Genomic DNA, 26,086 nt, shown 5'->3' with positions numbered 1-26,086 from the left:
AGAATACTGTCTCCGGAAAAAGATGATGCTATTGAATTTTTCAAAAGTAACTATTTTAGTGCTGTGAGCAAGATAGAATCAGGGTAAAAGAGGAAACTACCACAGGGCCTCGTTCCTCCGGGGTCCCAAATATTTACTCTGTGGAAAAGAGTTCTGGTAACGTGATGTCATTAAAATATGTTTGGGAATATGCACGATTTAACCTGAAGTGACAGAAACCCTAAAGTTGCTTCTGCTCCTCTTAAAGTGGACCTATTATGCTATATTGGAAAAATATATTGTAGTATAGTATTTAAATAGTGCATTTTGCATGATAGGTCCCCTTTAAGTTTAAATACTTTTATTATTTTACTCCAAATTTGCCCTTATGAAGCATAGTCAAAAATATATGATGTACGGTTATCGATGTGTTTTAATATTATTTGTGTGAACAGAGCGACAATGTGTGAATAAATATTTATTTAAAAATGTATAATTTTGAAAGATATCCACAAATGCTTTTAATATACTTGTAGATTATTTTAATGTATTCACAGTTTATTTTTATAATATAGATTCAACTTGTGTTGTTCAAGTTCACAAATCTTTTGTTTGCATTTGTGGAAGGTTATTTAATGAAGAGACAACACAAGAAGACACTATCTCCATATAACGTAGTAATCAAATGATCACCAATGGTGGTGACAATACTTATTCTGGCAGCTTGATTTGGATTAACTAACAAACCAGACAGTACAGTGTTCACTTTAAAGTAAACTATTTTCAATCTTAAATAAATGGGTACCACTTTAGAATAACACTACCCTTATAAAGGGTTTACGAATAGTTTATAATTCATTTATTAATTAGGTTGTGAACACTTTATAAATCATTAATACGTTTTTATAAGACATGAGATAAACAGGGCAACTGTGACCGGTTGCTTGCCAAATAGTGAGCCCACATTTATCTGTACTGCTAAGCCTTGTATTGGCTACTTAGCTTACTTCGTCTCCTTTATCAGCCAGCTTCCTTGGTATCTGTTGTTCTCTGAGTTGATTCCCCCCCGTCCATCTTGATGTTTCTTGGCATCTCTTATGACCATTTATGAATGAGTCACTAACATTTATAACTGCCAAAAGGGAGCCTTATTGTAAAGTGTGAAACACATCACCATCTATTGATGAGTCACTAACATTTATAACTACTGAAAGGGTGCGTTGTTTTTAACTTTAATACACATGTCCATTTATGAATGAGTTATAACATTCACGCTGACCTAATACACATTTTTCACATGAAATGCAAAGTAAGATGCAAAAGAGCCAAGCAAAACATTGTATTCACAGATGAAGAACAATTAGGACTCGAAGTAATGACTGTTTAGTATGACTGATACACATATTTAAACATAAAGCTTTTCTCAGACATAAATGAAAGACTTGGTAAGACATAATGGTACTCAGACTGGAAAGGCTTTGTGTATATCCTTGAACAAGCGTCCAAGCAGTCCATCAGGGTGAGCAGAGCCAAGCCAAGATGACCATTCAAGAACCTTGAGGTGTTCCTCCAACAAAAATGCACACAAATTACAGTAAAAATTGTTGCACATCATGTTTCAAAATGCCATACTTCTTTATTAGGTGCATTGTATAACATCATTTAAGGATAATTATACAGTCGTAAAAAAAAAAGTATTCTCTTGTACAAGAAAGCCTAGTCAATAACTGCCGAACATCAGAACTCGGTACAATACCTTCTCCCAGACACAAATAATCAAATATAATAGTTTACTTTATCAGCATTGGTGTTACCAATGCTTACTATTTATTTGATACCAATTTGGTAATACAATTAATAAAAACAACAAGGTTTGGGTTCGTTCTTCAGATTGTGACGTTAACGTGTAAGCTCAATAATGAACTCCAGCTCAACCAACCATATTGTAATATCTAAGTAATCATCTTGAAATATGACATTAATATTTGTAATATACACACATCTTATTGTGAGGTTAATTTCACATACACTAGGCCGCTGTGTGGTTGACACACATGTAACCCTCTGAGGCCCACATAGGACATTTCTGTTTTTGTATATTTTTGTGTTTTGCCTTATAAATTGTCATTTCTTTACAGTATAATCAAGTTTGACACATCCCAGAAATCAGCACAACCTCAGCTAATGATATATGTCACTCATTAGAGACGTATATACAATATAATATGGGATATCTGCCCATTAACTTTTTTTTTTTTAAACGGAGCTTGAATTATTTACTTGTTTCATTCAAAAGAACTGCTAACCTTAACATTGAAAGAAACATTTAACACAGACAATTGAACACATGTATCATCATTGTATCAGAACTGATTAGAAGAGTCTAACATAAGTTATGCCCATTCTTTTGGGCAGTGTCCATGGGCGTTTTTTTGCCAGGAATTGTCTTTTTTTTTGTCAAGGCTACATATGATATATATCATGGCAGTTCCTTTCCACAATCACGCATGGCATGCTGAGAAGATTCGTCTGAATTTTCATCGACATCGTCCCCTTGAAAGATCAGCTCCAAAGCCTCAGCTGTAGTAAACTTCCTTGACGTACCTCAGTTTACTTTCAAAACACTAAAAGAACGTATTCCAACTTTTAATTTGTTTTCGCGCATGGAATTATACCGGCTCTCGTTTCAGTACACATAACAACGGAACTGACAGGCAACCCTCTGAATCCGATTGGCTTTGACTGCATCCACTCAGAGTGTCCGATTCAGAAATGTGACTCTTACACTCTTTACATCACAAACAAAGATGGTGGATGAGAACAGACCTATAAAACATACACAATGATAAGCAATACGCCAGAATCAAGGTGAGACTATCCGCATCTTTACAAACTTTACGCACATCCGTTTCACCGAATTAAGTAAACGCCTCTCAATGAAAAACTTAATAGAGTTGTTTATTGCCAAATGAACTGTGGAGGCTGTGGCTCAGTGTGGTAGTGCGCTGAACTTAGTGCGCTGAACTTTGAATCAGGGGATAGCAAGTTTGAGTCCCACTGCAGTCAGCATGTCATTGTGTCCCTGGGCAAGACACTTCACCCCAAATTGCTCCTGTGGGGATTGTCCACAGTACTGAATGTATGTAGTCACTTTGGATAAAAGGGTCTAACAAGTGAAATGTAATGTAATTGCCGTTTCTGTAGTTTAGGAGGATAGACACGGCATGTCTCTGGCCGAAACAGCTGAGAAGTTATGACGCTTTGAACACAACGTGATATCTGGGATCGTATACGGCCCCGTGGGTCTCAGAGGGTTACGAGTAGGGATGGGTATCGATTCCGATTCCGGCTCTGCTTATCGATTCCGGTTCTTATCGATTCCCCGTTTCGATTCCAAAATTGCAAAAGAAAGAGGTCAAACGTTTAGATAACAAAAATATCTTTATTCTTTTAAGCTTTAACTGACACTGACACTGGAGGGCGTGGGGGAGCCTCGCTGCGGGGCAACTGTGGACCTCTGTCGCCTGTCAGCGCAACTTACATGATGCCGTTTAAAAAAAGTAAGGGCGGTGCCGGCCGCAGCGTACCGAGCCGGCCGTCAACGGCTCGCTGGCGGCCGGCCGTTCTATGATTCTCCAGAACACACAGATGGCCAGTCCGCCGCTGTATTCCACTGGGTCCCCGCGGAGCAGACGGACCCGGTGGAATACAGGGTCTACCGTGTTTAGGAACCGTTAAGCAGAACCAAAATTGTTTATTTTGTATGGGTACCGGTACCCGGAATTTTCTTATCGGTTCGAGACGGATCACGTTTTGTTCAGTCGGAATAATCTCCACATGTCTACCCTAATTTTATAATTGTATAATCATAAATCGAATCGATAGGTTTATGATGGATAGATTTATGATTTTTCTTTAGGGCGCGTCACTGCACCACTCTTATGTTTGAACTTGGAGGCTACAATTAGCATCGTTAGCATAGATGTAGCTACCACTTGCTTACTACATGCTAACCCAAGCCTAAACATTCATTAATCAGCAATCAACAATCAGGCCCCCCCCTACCTCACAGACCTGCTGAACCACCACACCCCTTCCCGCTGCCTCCGCTCATCAGAAGCCAACCTCCTATCCATCCCCACCCGCATCAATCACCGGACCTGGGGGGACAGAGCCTTCTCCGTCGCTGCTCCCTCCCTCTGGAACTCACTCCCCCAACCAGAGACTGCACTGACCTCACCACCTTCAAAAAACTCACAAAAACTCACCTCTTCAATCTGGCTTTTAATGTGTGATTGTTTTTGTATTATATGACTTTAACTTTAAATATATATATTTATTTGTTGTTCTTTTCTTTTCACTATATCTGTAAAGCGTCTTTGAGCACCTGTAAATGTGCTAACAAAATAAATATATTATTATTATTATTATTATTAACGTTAGCTGACTAAAAACATAAGCAACACATAAATAAAGTACTCGAATTTCACTTACCGCAAAACCGCATTCATGCACCGTCTGTTTTAACCGCAGAGCGAGTCACAATAGTCCGATTGAAGCATGAAGAATCATCCACAAGGCACCAGCACAACAAACACGGCCGAGTTCAAATGATGTTCCCCGGATGAGCTGAGCAGGAAGAGCCCCTGTAGCTTCACGGAGCAGCTAGCAGAGAGACAGGAAGCTAACAACAGCAGTCACTGGAATGACCTGTCAATCATGTGACCACGCCCTAATTTATGCATAACTTTAATATAACTTAAACAAATTATAAATGGTTGTAACTCATCAATAGATGGGAATGTGTTTTACACTTTACAAGGCTTCCTTTTGGCAGTTATACATGTGAGTGACTCATACATAAATGGTCATAAAGAGATGCCAAGAAACATCAAGATGGAAGGGGGGGGAATCAACTCCGAGAACAACAGATACCAAGGATGCTGGCTGATGAAGAAGACGAAGTAAGCTAGGGAGCCAATATAAGGCTTCGTCATCTTGCCAAATAGTGAGCCTCTGGTGATGTATGAAAACTATGTTAGAACTGGTTTATAAATGGTTCTTTACAAACAAAGTGTTTACAACCTAATTATAAACCCTTTATTAATCCTTTATAAGGGTAGTCTTATTGTAAAGTGGTACCGCTAAGGGTGCTAACTAGCATGAGCCATAGCCAATACTGAATTCATCGTTAGACACACTTGGTGTCAAATGTTGCGTTAGCCTTGTCGCTATTTGTATTATCTTGCTCTGTTCTGCTAGTAAAACAAAACAACCTCTTGGTGAAACATGGATAAGATGTATTTAAAGAAAATAATTCTCAATATGTTGCATTTTCATGTTCTAATCTTAGCTACTAGTGTCACTCAGCAGCAGTAACATCTGTAGAAAGTTAGTGTGCTGCTGTACAGTTGACGTTTGAATACAGCAACAGCTGGCGTATTTGCCTATAGTGTGAGTGTGCGTGTGTGTGTGTCAGTGTAAAAGAGTAAAGCACTTCTCTGCCGGCCTCGATCACATCCCTCAGTCTCTTGTCTAATCCCTATACATTGACATGAAGGCAGAACCTCGTTCTCCGGCTCTCTGGCTTTCTTTATCCATCTCTTCATCTTCTAATTGTTTCCCCCCCCCCTCTCCATCTCTGCCTGGCTCAATCACGCTCTCTGTATCAGAGTGTCACTTTCTCCCCCCTCCTCTCCACCCAGCGTTAGCACCCATTCACTTCCTGTGTGTGTCTCCAGTTCAGGGTGCACAATAAGATCAGCCGCGGGTCTGCTGAACAGACTGCACGTGGCACCATCGTTCTGTTTAGGTCACCACACTTAACACACACACACACGCCTGTACTTCTACCAGTATGAGGACACATCAACATGTATGTTTCCTGTCCCTTCACCCCACACCCTGTCCTTCACACTGAATTGCCTCTTATACAAGTGGAGAACACACTCACACACACACACACACACACACACACACACACACACACACACACACACACACACACGCACACACACACACACACACACACACCTTCATCCTCACGTGTTATTCATTTCACTTCACACCACGTCTTCAATCAGCACTGTCAGTGTCTGAGCCAAGAGAGAAAACTGAGTGAAGATGAAATGTGCTTCTCCTCCAGGCTCCCGCTTTTCTTTTTTGTTGGTTTGATTTTTTTGCTAACAAATATAAAAAGACTACTAATAGTATTGGTATAGTAGAGTAAAACAAGTCTTTTGTGGCCTCAGTTTCTGAGTTTGAGCGTATATGTTTGCAGGGTAAAATGACCACTGAGTATGGGTAATTATTAGGATATAATAAAAAAAGAACTGGTTCTCAAGTGGACATTTCAGTGGACAGCTGGCAAGCTAGCAGAGAAGCATATGTGCATACGTATGTGCCATGAAGCAAGTGAAATGCTTCTTCTTTTTGTGGTGGCAACTGCAGCTGTTGCAATGTGATAATATGTGTACACACATTTGCACATCCTTTATCTCACTCCCTCTGCCTGTGACTACACACACACACACACACACACACACACACACACACCCACACACACATAAGTACACCAAAACAGTGGCAGGTTGAGTAGTGTGTAGCTGCCAGGGTGTGTGACGCCTGCTGTGTCACAGCAGCATATAATTACCCACTCGAGTGTTTTATACACACCACTAGATGGAGTGTACACACACACACACACACACACACACACACACACACACACACACACACACACACACACACACACACACACACACACACACACACACACACAAAAGGAAAAGGAAAGTTTGCTGATATGAAGCTGCCCCGGGTTCGTACAGCAGAGTGACATCTCATTTGCATTCACTTAGCGTGTGTGTGTGCAGAACCGGGCTTTCCTGACGAGGAGGAACACTCTTAGCCCCAGCCATCTCAAACTGCCATAACAAACTGACGGCAGAACACAATGTTAGCGCTTATTCCAGACAACAAAGACATTCATAAAAAAAAAAATTTGAAATGCATTTTTAAATGATGATGAAGTCAGCAGTCTGTTGGAGAGACAAAGTGGCAGCAGTTAACAAGCAACTCTTCAGAGCAAGGTAGCGCAGGGAAAATATTCTAAATATAGCTTACACCTTAACTGATATTGAATTTTAAGGTGCACTAACATTACATTACATTACAATTTCATTTCAGTGCAAGTTGTTATCAGCCATCACACCAATCCATAATGTTATGGAAATCATTATGAATCGCTATCTGTAGAATTAGAAAATGCTTCACTTTATTTATCTGGTGATTGAATCAAACATGACTGTGCCAATTTTGTTTGACACAGTGCCAATAACTTTATCAGTGGAGACACAGCGTTCATGTTACAAAGTAACCGAAGCAGGAATATGTTCATCCTTTGGTCCTCAGACCAGCGCTCTGCACTGAACCAATGGCTACATTGAGAGGAAAGAGAAGGCTGTCGTGTTGTAGGCAGGCCTGGCCCAGACGTGTTCTCATCCCGTAGTGGAATACACGTCATTACTGATGATGTTGTTTTTTAGGCCAACCTTGAAGTTAGCTTCCTCAACAAACAGCAATGAGATTTTTCCATTGGATTTAGAAATATTGTGGGAAATACACGTGTATGATAAAACATGTTCAGCAGGGTAATCTCCAGTATTAACACCACTTTATGATTTTTGAAAGAATAGATGCAACCGGCAGAAGAAAACAAATCTAACTTTCGGCTATAAACGAACTAGATCATCACATGACTTCACGTCACAACCGCTAAGCTAAAGGTGGCTAATGTTCAGCGTGATGAAGTTTCCTAGTCTTTTTCAGTCACTTGTTAGCAAACGCCTTACATAGATTTTGAATTGTTTTGTCAAAATGTAAAAATCTCCTCAGCTTGTGTTAACCACAGACCTTATTAAAGGTATCACACCACTGTGTGTGTTCAAGTCTGACATAAGCAATTGTATATATCGGCTAATAGTAGTAACATTGATAAGTAGCATCACGTTAAAGCAGCAGCAGTCTTATATCATGCAGCTGACTCCTGTTTTTTTGTTTGTTTTTTAGGTATTTACCAGTTCAGAGTTCCTGAGTCGGCCAAGTCCGGTACTTCAGTCGGGAGAATCGTAGCCACCGACAGAGACATCGGGAAGAACGCTGAGATGTTTTTCACCATCGTCAGCGGGGACGGCATGGACATGTTTGACATCGCCACCGACAAGGACACCCAGGACGGGGTCATCAGCGTCGGCAAGGTGAGGCACAACTCACATTATAAACTGTTAAGGAAGCCTAACTAGGAAGAAATAAGTCCAAACATGGCATATTATATACGATATCAAAAGCTCCTAAAAGAGACAACAGCAGAGACAATATCACAGAATGAAGTCAAAGGGCATCTTTTTGTAAAAAAAACTGTGAAATATGTAGCTTTCCTGATGCCCTCATTCAAATGGACTGGCTTTTTAATTATCTCGATATTTTTCTCACGGCATTAAATAAAATAAATGGTAAAGCAGTGATTCAGCAGATCCCACTCGTTCTACTCATAGGGATCCTGCCCACGTAGTCTGTTTTACACGTATTGTTAAATATGCAAAGCCTCTACATGCTTGACAGATGAAAGAAACCAAATTAAACGTATTCATCTTCACCCCCCCCCCCTCCAAATCCTAGTCTTTGCAGCAGGACTTGGGCTTTTTTCTATCACAGTGTCCTCACAGAGTGCCTGTTTACTGATGTACAATCAAATTTGATATATAGACATTCTTTGTTCTTCCTGCTGACACAACCTTAAGAAAAGTATGCCAGCTTCCACAAAGAAGTAATGATACTGTGTCAGCAGGATACGAGATGAGGACAATTTCCAGGATTCCTTAAAGGAAGCAGGCAGCTCATGTAGAGCTGTTCAACTAAATCTGAGCCTTTGTTCTGCTTTCAAACAGCCATGCAGTACTGTCCAGCTGATGTCGAGAAACACATTCCAACACTATTTGCACTTTTGAGAAACTATTATCATTTGTCATCAGATTGAATCTGTCAGCAGCTTTATATCAGTTTTTATTAATGTTAGACTTTTCCCTGTAGCAGCGTGCGCCGCTTCTTTTCATTATTGTATCCTTCTGAAAGTCATGATACAAGAAAAGAGATGCGTTTTTACATCCCATACAGCCGGCCTTTGACGCTCAACTCCTCAGCTATCAAATAAAATGGGTTCACAACTACTAGTAATATAGAGTATAGAAGTGCTCTTTATGTTTTTTTGGCTCAGCTATACGTGGCTACATAATAAGTAATAGCAAATCCTTTTTGAATAACAGGCTAGTCGAGTTCCTGACAATTGGGATTCTGCTGTCTTGTACATATCCCATAGAGTTCAAATCGTCTGTTAACCGTCCTGTTGTCCTTCGGTCAAATTTGCCCCGTTTCCAAATGTTTTCGTCGGGATAAGGTTTTACAACCCTTTTAAAGAGAGTGAACAAACTGCCCAATCACTCCTTCATCTCCAAAAAATATCAAATAACCCAGAGCCTGAAGCTGCCTTCAAACTAAAAGCATAAACGACTACTCACATTTTATTTAATAACCACACCAAACATGATCAAATTAGTATATACAAAAGAGTTTCATTTAACTATTAAATGTAACAACACACTGATTATCTCCAATCACTGTACCAACGTCCTCTTCCTCCTCTGCAGCCTCTGCAGCCTCTGGACTTCGAGAAGAAGCCGTCCTACACTGTGGAGATCCAGGTCCAGAACACGCAGGTGGACCCCCGCTTCATGTCGTTGGGCTCCAAAGACATGGCCACGGTCCGGATCGGCGTGGAAGACGTGGACGAGCCGCCACTGTTCTACAAAGCCAGCTACCTGATGGAGGTGAAGGAGGATGCTGCGGTGGGCGTGGCCGTGGGCTCCGTCAGCGCCATGGACCCCGACGGAGCGCGCAGAATGGTCAAGTAAGGAAGAAACCCCCTCCATTAGAATTTCTTAACCTGTTAACCCCTGAGCCTGTTTTTCAGGGCTCAGGCTCGAAAATGACATTCCCAGAACAAATGACTATAACTTCACTTCTAAAAGGGTTAAATTAATAATATTTTTTCTCAAAGTAATGATAAACCTGTGAGTTGGATTTAGAAAAGTCAGAATCAATATAGATGTTTTTATTTTAAAGTAAATTCAGATTGAACATAGTAAAACATGTAAATTATAGAGTCCGTCCAACAACAACAAATATTACTTATAGTGAAAACCACCCTTGATTTGAATGATTGGATAGTAGACTAAAAGCTTTAGGAATCCAAACTATAACATATGATAAGTACCCTGTATCAAGATTGATGCAAAATAAGTGACATTTAAAGAGGTTTAGCAAAATAAAACCCACCTCTGGGGTCATTTGGGTGGATTTGGGTGGATTTGCCGTTTCTGGAACCCATTGGTCGATTTTGGTGATTGACATCTCTTTTGAACCGTTAGAGCCAATAGAATCGAAGGTGAAATCCACCTACACGTTAACATTGAGGAGTTAGAGTGATGCGCACGCAGTTTGCGTTTTTATCGTTTTAATGCCATTGAACACAACTTTTGATCAGAAAAACAGCAACGGTAAGACTATTTGCCGTTTTTGTTCCTGGGTTTGCCTGAGCTGCCACGAGTTTTGGTCGAACAGTGATGAAACGTATACCTCTAGAATCTGTGGAATCTCAGCTACATAGCTGATATCTTGTTTGTGCAGATCCGATAAGTAATAAAGTATTTCTACCGTGAGTTCTGTGCCAAGTGCGTTAGCTTTTTTTCGCTCAGTTAGCTGAGTTTCTTCCCGTTAAGTGGGTATGACACATAGGTTGTTAAATGTTAAGAAGCCCTGAGACACAGTTTTGTGAGGGAAAAAAAAAGGCGGGCCGGGGCTCCCGCAACATCTTGCAAGAAACAGCGTGTGAGGGCTTCTTAAGACCCCTTTGTACTTTCACGATTGGTTGCTGATACAAAGGAAATGACCATATTTGGATCCAATGAGATTGTGTTTTCCAACGATATGTCTCATGACATGGTGCAAACAGCGGTCGTGGGACTTTATGTTAGAATGCTAACTTTTGGTGAATTTAGGAGAAATTTACAGACGCAAATAGACAAACTATAGTAAAATAAACACCTAAATGTGTATTTTGTACGTTTTTCTTCCATAAGCTTGAAAGAAAACATGTTATGGAATCAAAATAGCACAACATCTCAAAATTGACCAGTGCATGAAAAACCATGTTTTTGCCTGCCGTGTCTCGCCTTAACGGGAAGAAACTCAGCTACCTGACGATATGAACCATTTGTACCGAAACAAAACACAAGTCTAACGCCGAGCCTCTGAATTAGCACTAAGCGAAAGACTGCTAACGCACTTAACACATAACTCACGGTAGAAATATTGTATACTTCATCGCATCTGCACAGACTAGATATCAGATGAAAGCTGAGATTCCACTGATTCCAATGGTATAAGTATCATCACTGTGCGACCAAAACTCGCGGCAGCGAAAGCCAGCAAACACAACACACAACTTCACTTTACGGAGCCAAAACGGTAAATACGTCTTACCTTTGTGTTCAATGGCATTAAAACACATATAAACGCTGCTGAAGGTAAATCCAATGTCTCTGTGTCACTTTGAAATGATTACTGATAATCCATCATAAGATTTATGTCAATAAACTGAGTTTTCATATAGAGTGTATGAGAGCTGTAACCCAGCTTCCGGTTTTGGGCATGCTGGCTGCGCATCACTCTATTCACCAATGGTAATTTTTAGATGGATTTAGGAACTCCCTCTTGATTCTATTGGCTCTATCGGTTAAAAAGAGGTGTCTATCACCAAAATCGACCGATGGGTTCCAGAGATATGGTAAATACACCCAAATGACCCCAGAGGTGGGTTTTTTTTCTAAACCTCTATAAAAAAGTCAAATTTCACTTGTTTTGCATCAATCTTGATACAGGGTACTTATTATAGGAGGCGTGTGGTGCATTGGGTAGTGTGTTGGTGTTCGTTTCAGGGGGTCACAGGTTCAAACCCCACTGCAGTCAGCATGTCGTTGTGTCCCTGAGACACTTCACCCCTAATTGCTCCTGTGGGGATTGCCCACAGTACTGAGTATGTAAGTCGCTTTGGAGAAAAGTGTCTAACAAGTGACATGTAATGTAATATATGTTATAGTTTTGTCTACTATCCCATCATTCAAGGGTGGTTTTCACTATACTGTAAGTAATGGGTTTTTTTTGGATGGAAACTATCATTTACATTTTTTTACTATGTTCAATCTGAATTTACTTTAAAATAAAAACATCTATATTGATTCTGACTTTTCTACATCGAACTCACATGTGTATCATTGCTTTGAGAACACATATTATTAATTTACCCCTTTTAGAAGTGTTCTGGGCATGTCATTTTCGAGCCTGAAACCTGAAAAACAGGGTCAGGGCTTAACAGGTTAAAGATATTCGAAATGAGTTAAAGGTCACCTATTATGCAATATCCACTTGTTCATGTATTGTATACATAAATGTGTGTCCCCTCTGGGTGAAGAGATTCTGAAAGTTTCAGGAAAAAAGACAAGACTCTTTTTGTCCTGATCCATTTCTATAAAAACCTGTCTGAAAATGAGCTGATCAGATTTTGGCCACTTTATGATGTCATAACGTTTTTTTGGCTTGTGTAACCATTAGCCAATCACCAACCAAGGTAACCCCCCCCCCACCTTATCACCAGATTCTCCTCCTAGAGCACCATTGTGTTATTTGTAACCAAATGTCTCTCAGAGGGGCGTGGGGAGGGGCTCCTTATTTTCATCTAAAGTAACAGACAGAGAATCAGCACTTTGAAAACAGGGCTGAAACAGAGGGGATTATGGGGTTCTACAATGCACGATCTGCTTGGTATTTGGAACACTTCAGAGATATGTTTTGTATATATCAAAATGACTGATGAAAAACAGTATAATAGGGGATCTTTAAGTGTAATCAGACAAAACATTAGGTTCATTTTCTATGATTTATTGATGGTAGATCCGATTTACCGTTTTTGTTATCCTGTTATGAGACATTTAATGATTGCTCTGTGTCAAAGTGAGGAAGGATTTTGGCTAATGGTGGAAAATTCATCTTAAGTTCTACAGCTTCTTCACTACGAGCTCTTGTACGAGCTCTACGCTTTTTTCTGGTGGATCTACGCTTCTTTCTGAATAGCTTGACAACAAAGAAGCAAGAAGTAAATATAGTTTTATTTCAATGATAACAAAAAAATACAATCACTTTCACATAAGTAGCTTTTGAAATATTTAGATTTCAACTGGACTTTAAAGCATTCCTCCCTTACATGACCTAAATCTGTGGGTGTGTATTTGATTTCAAAGAGCGGGCCCAAGGTAAAAATAATAGGTGGCTCGGGCACATCAGTTTATTGATCTTACTGATTAATTATAAAGCATATCTCCCTATCTACATCGAACCTATTCACTGTTAATATACACACCATCCCACCAGGGCTGCAGCCTAAAGAAACCACTTCGTTCTGGGGCAGCCCCAATATGTTGACTAGGTTTAAGACCAGCATAGAGATATAGTAGCTACCTGGACCTCTGTTGGGGGTCCAGGGGGGATTCACCCTTGGGAATTTCTTTGATAAACAAGCTCTTTGAAGTTTTGTTTTCACAATTTGTGTGTGGGAATCACACAGAGTGAAAAACCTGCTAATATGCAGACAAGCTGTTGTGTAACGACTATCTCACATTACCTTTGTTTGTTTCACATCAGCTTACATTTCAAATATATTATAGCCTACATGTTCTCTCAATACACATTGATTGCCTACACATTGACAGCGATGATTTCTCATGGGAGAGCCAACATCCTGGAATGGCGTGTTTGGCCCCAAAGGGTCGCCCTTGACGTTGATTTAAGTTACAAAAAAACCCAATAGGACAATGAAGGACTCCATATGTCTAATGATCTGGATAGAAAGAGGTGCACACACAGAGCGCTGGAGGACACATAGAGGAAACGCAGATGATGACTAGATGGGTGACAGCAGTGCGTGTAACTGTGTGATAAAGTGACAGCAGACTGAGCTCTTATTTTCCTACATTTAAAGCAAGCCAGCTGATGAGGAACGCACTCCAATTAAAACAGCCACAGCACCATGGAGTGCTCTTAAAATGATGTGTCACAAGGGGGCACACACACACACACACAATTCCAATTATGTCTGTGTGTGTGCCTTTGTGTGTGACTATCACCCGTTCACATTGTGTCAGTGAACTACTATGTTACTGTTGAGTGCTTTCTAATTATGATAGAGCCTGGGCGTACTGAGGCAACACTTTATGTCACCCTCATATATCTCTTTATGGAAAACACTCATTTATTGAACGGTACACCATTAACAGCTGATAGCAGTTTGATGGTGTACTGTGGAGTTGGTAGTGTTCACACACAGCACAGGATGCACTTCCTGTTCCAAAAGCCTCCTCTTTGACAGGCAGTAGCAAAGGCATGTCACTTCTTTAATGTATGCAGAGCTGTGAGGCTGTGAATAGCTGCATGCAGCAACTAGATCAGAAATAGAGACTCTCAGGGAGCGGTGCAACGATTCCAGCTGTCAGAATATCAAGGCGGGTGTTTCTGTCCACCCTTACATTAAAGCCTGCACGCCTTTTGGTGTTGAATTAATTTCCGACTGAGAAAAGTTATAATTAAAACATTTAGTCTTGTTAGTCACAATACACATCTGTGATTAATCATGATTAACGACAAGTTTAATTGAGATCACCCCTCTGTCACACAGATGCTGCTCACGTGGTAGTAAACACAAGCACGTGCTTCAGCAAAGTGCACTTCCTTGGTTTTCACCACACCTAAAGAACGAGTGTAGAAAACATGTGCATAGATAGATTTACACATATTGTAAATGTCATACATGAAGCTTGGTTTAGTTAGCCTACTAACTTAGCATAGAGACTAAATAAATACACATGCATAACACACCGTTACTGTTTATTTACAGGTTAATACTTGGGGATTGGCATTAAACCAATAGAGGGATGACACTATTCTAAAAGGTTGATAGTTGAATGTGTTGCTTGAATATAATTATATAGTACTGTTTAATAAGTATATAGAATATACAAGTTTGCATTGGCAGATTCTTGTTGTTAAGTAATTGTGGGTAAATGAACACTTGTTGTACATGTTACTAGGAGACACAGCAGGATGTGTGTTATGTACACGCACAGACTCCATGTGACCTGTATGTAATATACAGGACATGGTAACACGTGGACGATGAACACATTGGGCTAGTAGAACATGCACATACAGTACAGGGTGTCAGCACCGTATCACATGATAAGTGGGAACATGAGGGTTGCTGCAGGTCACCCCCCCGCTGGCTTCACTTAGCCCCCTCTCACCTCGCTGTGTCCCTCTCACAGGTACTCCATCGACCGGCGCACTGACATGGACCGCCTGTTCAACGTGCACCCAGGGAACGGCTCTGTGTTCCTACTCAGAACCCTGGACCGGGAGGAGAGCGCCTGGCACAACATCTCCGTCACCGCCACGGAGTTCAGTAAGTCCAGCAGCACCGGAAACACCTTCCCTCGAAGCACAGGCAGACACGGGCGTCCATTATCATCTGGCCGGGGACGACAGCTGGACGTTTTGCAGTGTTTGCAAAAGCTGCCCCATTTACTGTTTTAGTGACAGTTGATTAATGCGGACTGTCCACGACACTATAAACAAATACACTCAACTAAACACAAGGGGCTTTTTTTTACGGGTTTATTTGAATATTCGTAAATAGCATTACAATAAAGACAAACAAAACAACATTACCTTCTTCTTGTTTGCTTGTTTACATATTAAAGTGCTTTGACCAACATAAACCTTTCGCAGGGCAATAACGTGTCCCTGCTTGCTGGTTTCTCGGTGCTGTTACTCTCAACAAATCAGTCTCGTTTTTCACATTATCATTTTATTATAGTTTGTTAAGCAGTGGATACTGTTAAAACATATATACTGTATTCACAAAACAAAAACTATCTACCACAAACATAAGCGATACCTACAGGTAATAAAAGAAAAAACAAGAAGAGGAGAGAATTTATCATTTTTATCATAGGAGTCACATATCTGAAAGCCTCACATTTAAAAAAGAATAAACAACATACTTAACCTTTGTTGTTGTCAAATGTATAACCACAGTTATATCTTATCTCTGGGAGGTTACACCATCAGAGTCATACAGGGATCTACTGCAGTGCCAAGATGTTCAGACTGACTGGCAGTGATGGTGATATTCTGTAGAGCAGGGGTTCTCAAAGTGCGGCCCGCGGGCCAATGGCGGCCCTCGGAAATGTTTCTGGCGGCCCTAGATAGTTAATGTGACACGCTGCAATGCATGCGTTATATTTTAATCCTCCATGGTTCATATCTAGTAAGAATTAGAATGGAATTTAAGAATGGTAAAACTGCGCCCCTGGGTTGTCATTCCTAAATTATGAATGACAGCTTGTGGAAAGTTTGCTAGACTACTGGTTGCATGGCAACTAGGCATCTCGCGAGTTGCGGTTAAGCGGAAAATATGTTGTAAGTTATCAGAATCAGAAACGGGAGTTAGCTAGCGATTCTAGCTAGTCACTGTCTGTAGATAACCCAACTGTGTGTCCTCTGCAAGTTCTTAATGTATACTGTATGTATAATTGGTTAGTACAATAAAGAAAGGATTTGTTTTGGAATTATTTTGTGTTCCGTTTTTTCTTGGGCGGCCCTCAATCCAATATTGGGTACCTAAATTGGCCCTCACTCATCAACACTTTGAGAACCCCTGCTGTAGAGTGATTTAACTGGTCTGAAATTCCAAAAATCTCTCTCAGCAAATATCACTTTACCGTATCTCCGTCAGGCTAGAGGACCAGCTGCCCGTGAGGTCCTTCTCGATCTGAGTAGTGTCGGTATACCTTGGAGCGTAAACGAGTTGAAATATGTTTGTGACCCGTCAAAGTTGGATAAATATGCTAACAAAAGGAGGTGGGCAGAACTAAGTCTGGCATACATCGAGAAAACTTCCGTTTTTTAATGAAATTGTTTGTTCCCTTGGCTTTAATTAAAACCTCAGTATCGTACAACATCAATCCTAGTTTCCAGCAGCTTCTCTGTTTCCCAGTTCCTCGCTCAGAATTTCCACTACAGAGGGAATCTGAGCACTGACGAAGAACTCCGACACTTTGAAACTTTCGAAGTATCTAAATGATCACATGTCAACAGAAATACCCTTCAATGCAATACTACAGGTCTCTATGAAAGAGAGGACAGGAAGACAACAAACCGTAGACACTTTGATTTGAAATAAACGAATTGTGCAGCAGAATTAGGAGACGGCTAAAACTAGGCTAGACACACAACTAGCATTCAAGTTTTCTTTATCATAGTTTCAGTGTGAAGGCACTGTTATGAAAAATAAACATTAATATGTAATTTAGCACGTAGCATTGGTAGCATTCTGTTTGGAGTCTGTGTCTGCTCACGCTGCGCTGCTAAGCGCCGACACTCTGCTGGGCGCTGATGATTCTCTGGCCATGAAAACAGAATCCCTTCAATATCGTTAACTTTTGTCAAATGAATAATTCATGTTTCTAGTCATAGGGTTTGTGATCATCGAGCTCCACACACAGCTGGATTCAGACACAGTGTGCAATGGAAGCCTGATCGGTTTCCTGGCTCTGCAAGACGTGTTTTTCTTCACATGTTAAAAACGTATTTTGCTGTTTTCTTTCCACTTGTCATCGTGTATGTATGACCACATGGTAAAGACAGCATGTGAACCACAGGGAGGCTGATACAATTAGACTAGTGATAATAACGTACAGCCTGTGTCCAGAGGCCCATGAGCAAGGCAGTGAGCTGCTCGTGATATCTATCAGTAGAGCTGATGGTGTACCAGAGAGTGGAACTGGAGCAAGGCGTTTACTCTCCCTGTGTCTGCCCTTCAGATAATCCTCGTCAGAGCAGCCATGTTCCCGTCTCCATCCGACTGCTGGACATCAACGACAACGCCCCCACCTTCGCCACCATTTACGAAACCTTCGTCTGTGAGAGGACCAAGGCTGGCCAGGTACTGATGCTCGATCACTTCGACAGCTCAGACTGCATGTCTATTGGAATACAGCAGCTAAGCAACTAAACCTAAACCCTTTAAACACAATCGTTTGTTTCAGACAGTGACATGTTGTCTTGGTCTTGGTCGCTCTGGGACTCAGCTACTGCCGCCCTCGCCTTATGACAGCACTCAGATGGGGCTCATACACACTAACACATGAAACACTAGGCTCAATGGTCCTAGGGATGAAGCAGAAGGATCATTTAGAAGACGAACAGTCGTCTACAGACATGATTGGGTAACAATGGGCTGCTGCGTGACATGATGTCAGCGTGAAGCAGCTGCAGAGCCGGAGCAGGTGGCTGTGTGTGTATCGTGCGGGATGTGCTTTTATCAATCACTAATGGGACATGTCGAGAGAAGAGGCTAACGTGAGCTGCTAATCCCCTCTTACGAGCAGAAACATAACAGCATGTGCATGGAGGCCATTGCTACCACACTGACCCTTTTACTGGGTCTCACGAATATAGGCCAGCATCTCTCACGATGTCTCTCCTTGTGTTTTCATCCCTCCAATCTGAAAGATGATGTCTCTTTGTCTCAGTGATGCTTTGCTTTTGAGAGGTTTTGAGGCTTTAGACGTTGTTTCGTGTTAGAAAGCTGATAAACAAACACAGTCAAACAACTTTAACTTTAACAGACCTCTGGAATGTTTCATACATATATCTGTGAACATGTCGAATTTGGATTACATAGTACTTAATATAATTGTACTCTGCTGTAATACGACTTGATATGAGTTATCACATACTGTATGCATGGATGCATCTAATGTGATTAAAGCACACAGCTTATGTGCACACACACACACACACACACACACACACACACACACACACACACACACACACACACACGCGCACACACACACACTCATGCAGCTGTGCTACTTTAGACCACTTGCTTTCTTCTTTTGTGGTGCTTGTAACGCTAATCTGATAGGGTTTTACACACACACACACACACACACACACACACACACACACACACACACACACACACACACACACACACACGCACACACACACACGCATGCACGCACACACACGCACACATATACAGATATATCATATATAAATGTGACAACTAATAGGATAAAAACACAAATCTATATATGTAATCCCACACACACACACGCACACAGTATCATGACGATAGTGTGTTGCATGGTGGCATGCAGCCATTGGTCCCTGGCATCCTTTCATTCCTCCACCCTTTCATCAGTGTTACTCATCAGTGTGTGTTCGCTGGATATGTGTGCATGTGCATGTGTGTGTCATAGCAACACATCTCTGTGAAAGCCGTTAATCTCTCAGATGCCGTCTCCCATTCAATGAAATAAGACTTGAGTTAGAAGTCATAAATACACGCTGCGTCACCAGCTGTGATCACAGGAACACAGCTCCCACGGTGCCGTGCACTCATCTTCTTAGTTCTGTATAAAAGCTCAAACGCAATTAACATTTCTAACTTTTATTTCATTCATTTTATTTTTTGTTCAATCATTTTTTATTAATGTGTTTTAATGTCCTGAACCAATACATCACAATATCATATTGTGTGTGGTATTAGTACTGACACATAGGTGTAATATGTGTATCAACACCCATCCCGAATGTTGCCTTTTTAACTGGGGTTTGAAGCAATATTCCGTAGTGGCCAAACAGTGGTACTACTATTACTCGCTAATCCGTGACAACATTGGGCCCAGAAATACTTGTTCCCATTGACGTACATAAAGAGGTAAAGAGACGTCGGTAAATCAGGAAGACAGTTAGAGTGGAGCTAAATAAAGTGCCCATTGTGAATATTGGGTCTAAAAGTAAAACATGCGCTTAAAGCTGAATCCAGAGTTCAGTCATTTGACTGAGCGGGACGGAAGAGGATTAGGGCAACATCAAAACAACTATTTGGGAGGTGAAAACATCTCTTTCCTCGAATTCTGACTTTAACCTCAGAATTCTGACTATCAAGTACCGTATCCGTAACCCCTCCAACGCTGTGTCCAGTTCCCTGCATGCATCCATCGTTTAAAGCTGTTATTACATTCAAATCAAACTATATGTATATAGCACTTTTCATACACACAAGGTAACATAACGTGCTTTACAAACAAACAAATAATAATAATAAAAATACAACCGGCCCCCCTTCCCAGGTAACAAATGGAGTTAAATATAATTTTGTGATTGATTAAAAAAAACATGAATTCCAACAGAAGTCAATGTAAACAGTAATACAATCATAAAATAAGAATGGATTAAGAATACAAATAAAAATTAATAAAATAAAAAATGTGAATGTTTGGTCCTGTTTGCTCTTAAAAGTATGAACGCTCTCTGCCATGAGGTCTTCTGGGAAGTCGCTCCACAGTCGTGGGCCATAATAATAAATCCACGCCTCACCATGGGCCTTTGTTTCCCTATACCAGGGGTGTCAAACTCAAGGCCCACATTCGGCCCGCGACTTCATTTTATGTGGCCCCACAAGAGCTTGCAAAGAATATAATATGTTTATTATTATACGGTTACATACTACAGAAGCACGTTGCCCATAAACTACATGTCCCACAATGCATCTCAAATATGACTTTTTTCTCAGAATTTGCCTTTTTTTCTTCAAAATATGCATTTTTTCATAGAATTCCTTTTTCTCAGAATTAGATTTTTATTTCAAAATGTCACTTCTATTTATTTTTTCTCCAGAATTTGGCTTTTCTTTTTAAATCATTTTGGGACATACGCACTGAAAAGACTTGCAATTATTTGCCCTAGACTTCTGCTTTCAGACGTAGTTAATTATGAAGTTATTACCCTATCCGATGATAATCCAATGCAGAGGCAATGATGTAATATAATACATTATTTTATATGATATATTTATATATGTATTTTTTTATAGTCTTAAAGTTACAACCGGCCCTTTGAGTGCAACCATAATGCTGATGTGGCCCGCGATGAAATTGAGTTTGACACCCCTGCCCTATACTGTAGGTATGATTAAAAGGACAGCACCAGAAGACCTGGGTTTCTATAGGGTTTCTAAATTAGAAGCAAATCTGATAAACAGCTAGACCATTTAAAGCCAATCAAGTATTTGAAATGGCTTCTGTTGAACTGGTGTTCATCCTGATGTGAAACTCATCGACATTCAGTCTGTCCGTTCCTGTTGGCTGCGAAGTGATCCTGCACGATGTTCTCTGTTTGGAGCATGAAGCTCTCGCCCTGTAGATGTGAAAGCGAGCTGTAAAAAGAACGTTTCAGCGTCTTCACAGAGAACAGCAGCTGTGCTCAGTCAGCCACGATGGATCCCAACGGTGACACGTTTACACTTTGGGAAAAGAGGAACGTTTTAAACGACTGCAGCGAAATCCACTTCACTCGATACAAACACTCCAACCATTATTTATATCCAATTATTTAGTAAAAGTAAATGATGTTATATCTGAGATTCTTAAAGATAGCAAAGAAATGAAAACATTACAACCATTTCCAGTGTTTGATTTCATTATGCTATGTAATGAATATGCACTTAGGGAGTTCAGTCTGTTTGAAGCTAAGCACCCTCACTTACAATCTGCACTCTCCTTGTTGTTCTGCATGGCTATCTTTATGGTTTATTGCACTTATAAGTCCCGTTGGATAAAAGCTCAATAAAACTAATGTGTAACAAAGATTCAAAGCTGTATTTCTCATATGCCCTGCAGCTACAGCGTAGTTGTTAGCAATACCAATCTGAAGTCTCAGGCCTCTCCCACAATGCAACACACCATCTACTTAGCAAGTAAGAAAATACATCAAATAGTACTTTTGGCCTCTCAATGCACCGTCCTGGTGTGCTCTGCTGTTTCTGCACACTCTGTAGCGTCCTGCCCTGCCTTACCAGGCCGTGATGCAGCCAGTCAGGATGCTCTCTATGGAGCACCTGTAGAAGGTCAGGGTCCTCTCTATGGAGCACCTGTAGAAGGTCAGGATCCTCTCTATGGAGCACCTGGTCAGGATGCTCTCTATGGAGCACCTGTAGAAGGTCAGGATGCTCTCTATGGTGCACCTGTAGAAGGTCAGGATCCTCTCTATGATGCACCTGGTCAGGATCCTCTCTATGGTGCACCTGTAGAAGGTCAGGATCCTCTCAATGGAGCACCTGTAGAAGGATGCTCTCTATGGAGCACCTGTAGAAGGATCCTCTCTATGGAGCACCTGTAGAAGGTCAGGATGCTCTCTATGGAGCACCTGTAGAAGTTGCAGAGTATCCTGGAGTCCATGTTGAACCTCCGCAGCCTGCAGAGGAAGAATGGCTGCTGTGGTGACAGTGCTTGTGTGATGAGTCCATGTCAGGTCCTCAGTGAGTCACTCGTTGACTGTTCTCACCTCACATCATTGGGATGTTCATGAATATGTGTTGTGTGTCTGACAGCGGATCCAGACAGTGAGTGCTGTGGACGCAGATGAACCGTCGACGGGACACAAGTTCTTCTTCAGTCTGGATCCTGAGGGGACGCACCGTAGCAACTTCACCGTCCGAGACAACGGAGGTAGCCAGCACCTGACAGATGCTTATTCATTACACACATTCCATACAAGTGCCTCAAGTAATGATATACAGTTGTGATGATGCAACAAGCATTACATGTTAAACACGTAGCTCATGACAAAAGGTGCAGTTTTACGTTTTTGGTAAAAACATATTCGATGGATACTACTCTTTTGTGAATTAGATATGCAGGTACAACCCAGTCTCACGGCATTTCGTCTTCACCGACACGATTTTTAATCTATTGATTCGTGTTCACCAACACGATTTTAAAAGCAATGTATTTATACTGCCTGCAGCACGTATTTTTCTCCGGTCGGGTCGTGGAAGACCGGAAGCTGTGTGGTTCATAAAAACATGTTCTTACTCAATATCAAGCCACAGTTATTGCTTTTATTTTAAATCGTATAATGTCTGACTTTTGTTGCCGTCTGTGAGGAAAATAAATGGGGCTCAGAGCCTCAGGATACTGAAATCTGTATTTTTTAAATATTTTTTTCCTTCTAATTTGTTATTCTTTTCAAAATAACACACTGTTATTTACTCACCAATAACACACAATTATCCTTGCTTTTATTTATTGGTTTAATTCCATAATCTCTGGCTTTTTTGGCGTCCGTCAGGAACTGAATTTCAAAATAAATATAACCGGAAACAGACGTAGGCATTTCGAGCGATTACCCAAGATCCTCAGCTATGGTTTTAAGCTCGTTTATTGGATGTTTTAGCCGCAATGCATGCTGGGATTTGGTGTTTATATGATATGAAATCCGGAAAACATTTTAAAAGAATAAAATACTTAATTCCGAGTGCTCTTGCTTTTCTCTTTGAAAGTCATCACATAACGGCATTGTAATACACGGTTCGGCTGCATTACATATTACAGATCTGCCGTAGTTCTTTATTTAGAGAGCCCTGATGAGAAGACCTTTGGAAAAACTGAGAAAATGCCGCCGAAACTGAATACTTGACGTGGATCATAAATATATCAACAATTAAACAACATCTTCAATTTCTCTTCACATTAGAGATTATGGGTAGTGTAGTGTCTTCTGCCATCCTAAACTCAGAAATGTTGACAATCGCAATGATGCTCAAAATGTCCCTTATAGGCCTACGTCTGTTTCCGGTTATTTTTATTTTGAAATTCAGTTCCTGACGGATGCCAAAAAAGCCAGAGATTATAGAATTAAACCAATAAATAAAAGCAAGGATAATTGTGTGTTATTGGTGAGTAAATAACTGTCACGGATGAGTGAAGGAAGCAGGACCCAAATGCAGATAACTTTTGAGAAACCCTTTATTTCAAGGATAAAGGATAAATGACAAATACAGAACAGAACACTCTCCGGTGAACTCCGTCACCAACAAACAATGACCCAACACTGAACACAGACAGAGACAAGACTAAATACAAGAAGGGGTAATCATGACAACGAGAAACAGCCGGGCAGGGGAGGAGAAACACAAGGACAACAGGTGAACACAATCGGATAATCAGGGAGGGAAACAGACAGAAAGCAGACAGGCAGGAAACGGGGGTGAACACTTTACACAATAAGACAGGAAACCCAAAGACAAGAAAAACACCAACACAGACAAAACTACAAACGTGACCTAACATGTGAATTGTGACAGAACCCCCCCCCCTCAAGGGACGGATTCCAGACGTCCCTAAAAAAAACAAAAACAAAAAAGTCCAAAACCCCAAGCAGGGTGGGCGGAGGGGGTCCGGAGGACGTGTCTTGGGCTGACAGCCCAGGAACACAGCGGAGGACCAGGAAGGGGTCTCGGGCGGACGGCCCGGGGGGCAAGGTACAGTCCAAAAAGGGGGATTCGGGCGGACTGCCCGGGGACAAGGCAGAGAACCAGGAAGGGGTCTCGGGCGGACGGCCCGGGGTCAAAACAGAGTCCAAGGTGGGGACCATGGAGGACCGAAGGCAGCGGCAGGAAGAGTCAGGGACCCGGGTCCGAGGGCGAAGGCAACGGCAGGAAGAGTCAGGGGGTCGGGCCCGAGGGCGAAGACCGCAGCTCTCAGGGGGCCGGGCACGAGGGCGAAGACCGCGGCTCTCAGGGGACCGGGCTCGAGGGCGAAGACCGCGGCTCTCAGGGGGCCGGGCTCGAGGGCGAAGACCGCGGCTCTCAGGGGGCCGGGCTCGAGGGCGAAGACCGCGGCTCTCAGGGGGCCGGGCACGAGGGCGAAGACCGCGGCTCTCAGGGGCCCGGGCTCGAGGGCGAAGACCGCGGCTCTCAGGGGCCCGGGCTCGAGGGCGAAGACCGCGGCTCTCAGGGGGCCGGGCTCGAGGGCGAAGACCGCGGCTCTCAGGGGGCCGGGCTCGAGCCGGTGTCGACCGGACAGGATCAGGAGGCCGGGCAGGACCCGGTGTCGGCCGGACAGAAACCGGAGCCGGTCGGGCAGGCTTCGGCAGGATCCCCCACGGAAAAGGACCAGGAGTTGGCAGGAACCCCGGCGAGACCGGTGATGGACATGGGGCTGGCAGGGCCCCCGGTAGAACCTCCAACGGCACGGGATATAGGGTTGGCAGGACCCCAGGCAGAAGAGTCTTCTGCGGGACCTCCAACGGGACAGGAGAAAAGGTTGGCAGGACCCCCGGCAGGGGAGTAGACGGCGGGACCTCCAACGACACAGGACACAGGGTTGGCAGGACCCCCGGCAGGGGAGTAGACGGCGGGACCTCAAACGGCACAGGACACAGGGTTGGCAGGACCCCCGGCAGGGGAGTAGACGGCGGGACCTCAAACGGCACAGGACACAGAGCTGGCAGGACCCCCGGCAGGGGAGTAGACGGCGGGACCTCAAACGGCACAGGACACAGGGTTGGCAGGACCCCCGGCAGGGGAGTAGACGGCGGGACCTCCAACGGCACAGGACACAGAGCTGGCAGGACCCCCGGCAGGGGAGCAGACGGCGGGACCTCCAACAACACAGGACACAGGGTTGGCAGGACCCCCGGCAGGAAAGTATTCTGCGGGACCTCCAACGGCACAGGACACAGGGTTGGCAGGACCCCCGGCAGGGGAGTAGACGGCGGGACCTCCAACGGCACAGGACACCGGGTTGGCAGGACCCCCGGCAGGGGAGTAGACGGCGGGACCTCCAACGACACAGGACACAGGGTTGGCAGGACCCCCGGCAGAAGAGTATTCTGCGGGACCTCCAACGGCACAGGACACAGGGTTGGCAGGACCCCCGGCAGGGGAGTAGACGGCGGGACCTCCAACGACACTTGCGTAGGGGCTTGAATAGGGAATGGAGAGGGAACTCGAGCGGAGACTTGAGAGGGGACTCGAGAGGAGACTGGAGAGGGGATTTGAGAGGGGATTTGAGAGGGGAACTAA

At 42.6% G+C, this 26,086-nt stretch overlaps 1 protein-coding gene across 1 annotated transcript in view; it reads left to right on the top strand.

The window, feature by feature from the left end:
• The window catches only part of LOC117462703 (cadherin-6-like), a 107,773-nt gene that overhangs the window by 68,365 nt on the left and 13,322 nt on the right, over window positions 1-26,086 (top strand). Inside the window, exons 6-10 of the mRNA XM_034104982.2 lie at window positions 8,050-8,237; window positions 9,684-9,943; window positions 15,468-15,604; window positions 18,027-18,148; window positions 22,610-22,727. Of these exons, the coding sequence (XP_033960873.1) occupies window positions 8,050-8,237; window positions 9,684-9,943; window positions 15,468-15,604; window positions 18,027-18,148; window positions 22,610-22,727 (825 nt within the window). The remainder of the gene's footprint in view (window positions 1-8,049; window positions 8,238-9,683; window positions 9,944-15,467; window positions 15,605-18,026; window positions 18,149-22,609; window positions 22,728-26,086) is intronic.

Source organism: Pseudochaenichthys georgianus, chromosome 17, assembly GCF_902827115.2.
Source record: "Pseudochaenichthys georgianus chromosome 17, fPseGeo1.2, whole genome shotgun sequence".
In the NCBI taxonomy this organism is placed as follows: domain Eukaryota; kingdom Metazoa; phylum Chordata; class Actinopteri; order Perciformes; family Channichthyidae; genus Pseudochaenichthys; species Pseudochaenichthys georgianus.
The sequence above is the reverse complement of the archived record's forward strand: the minus strand, read 5'-3'. Positions and strand labels throughout refer to the sequence as shown.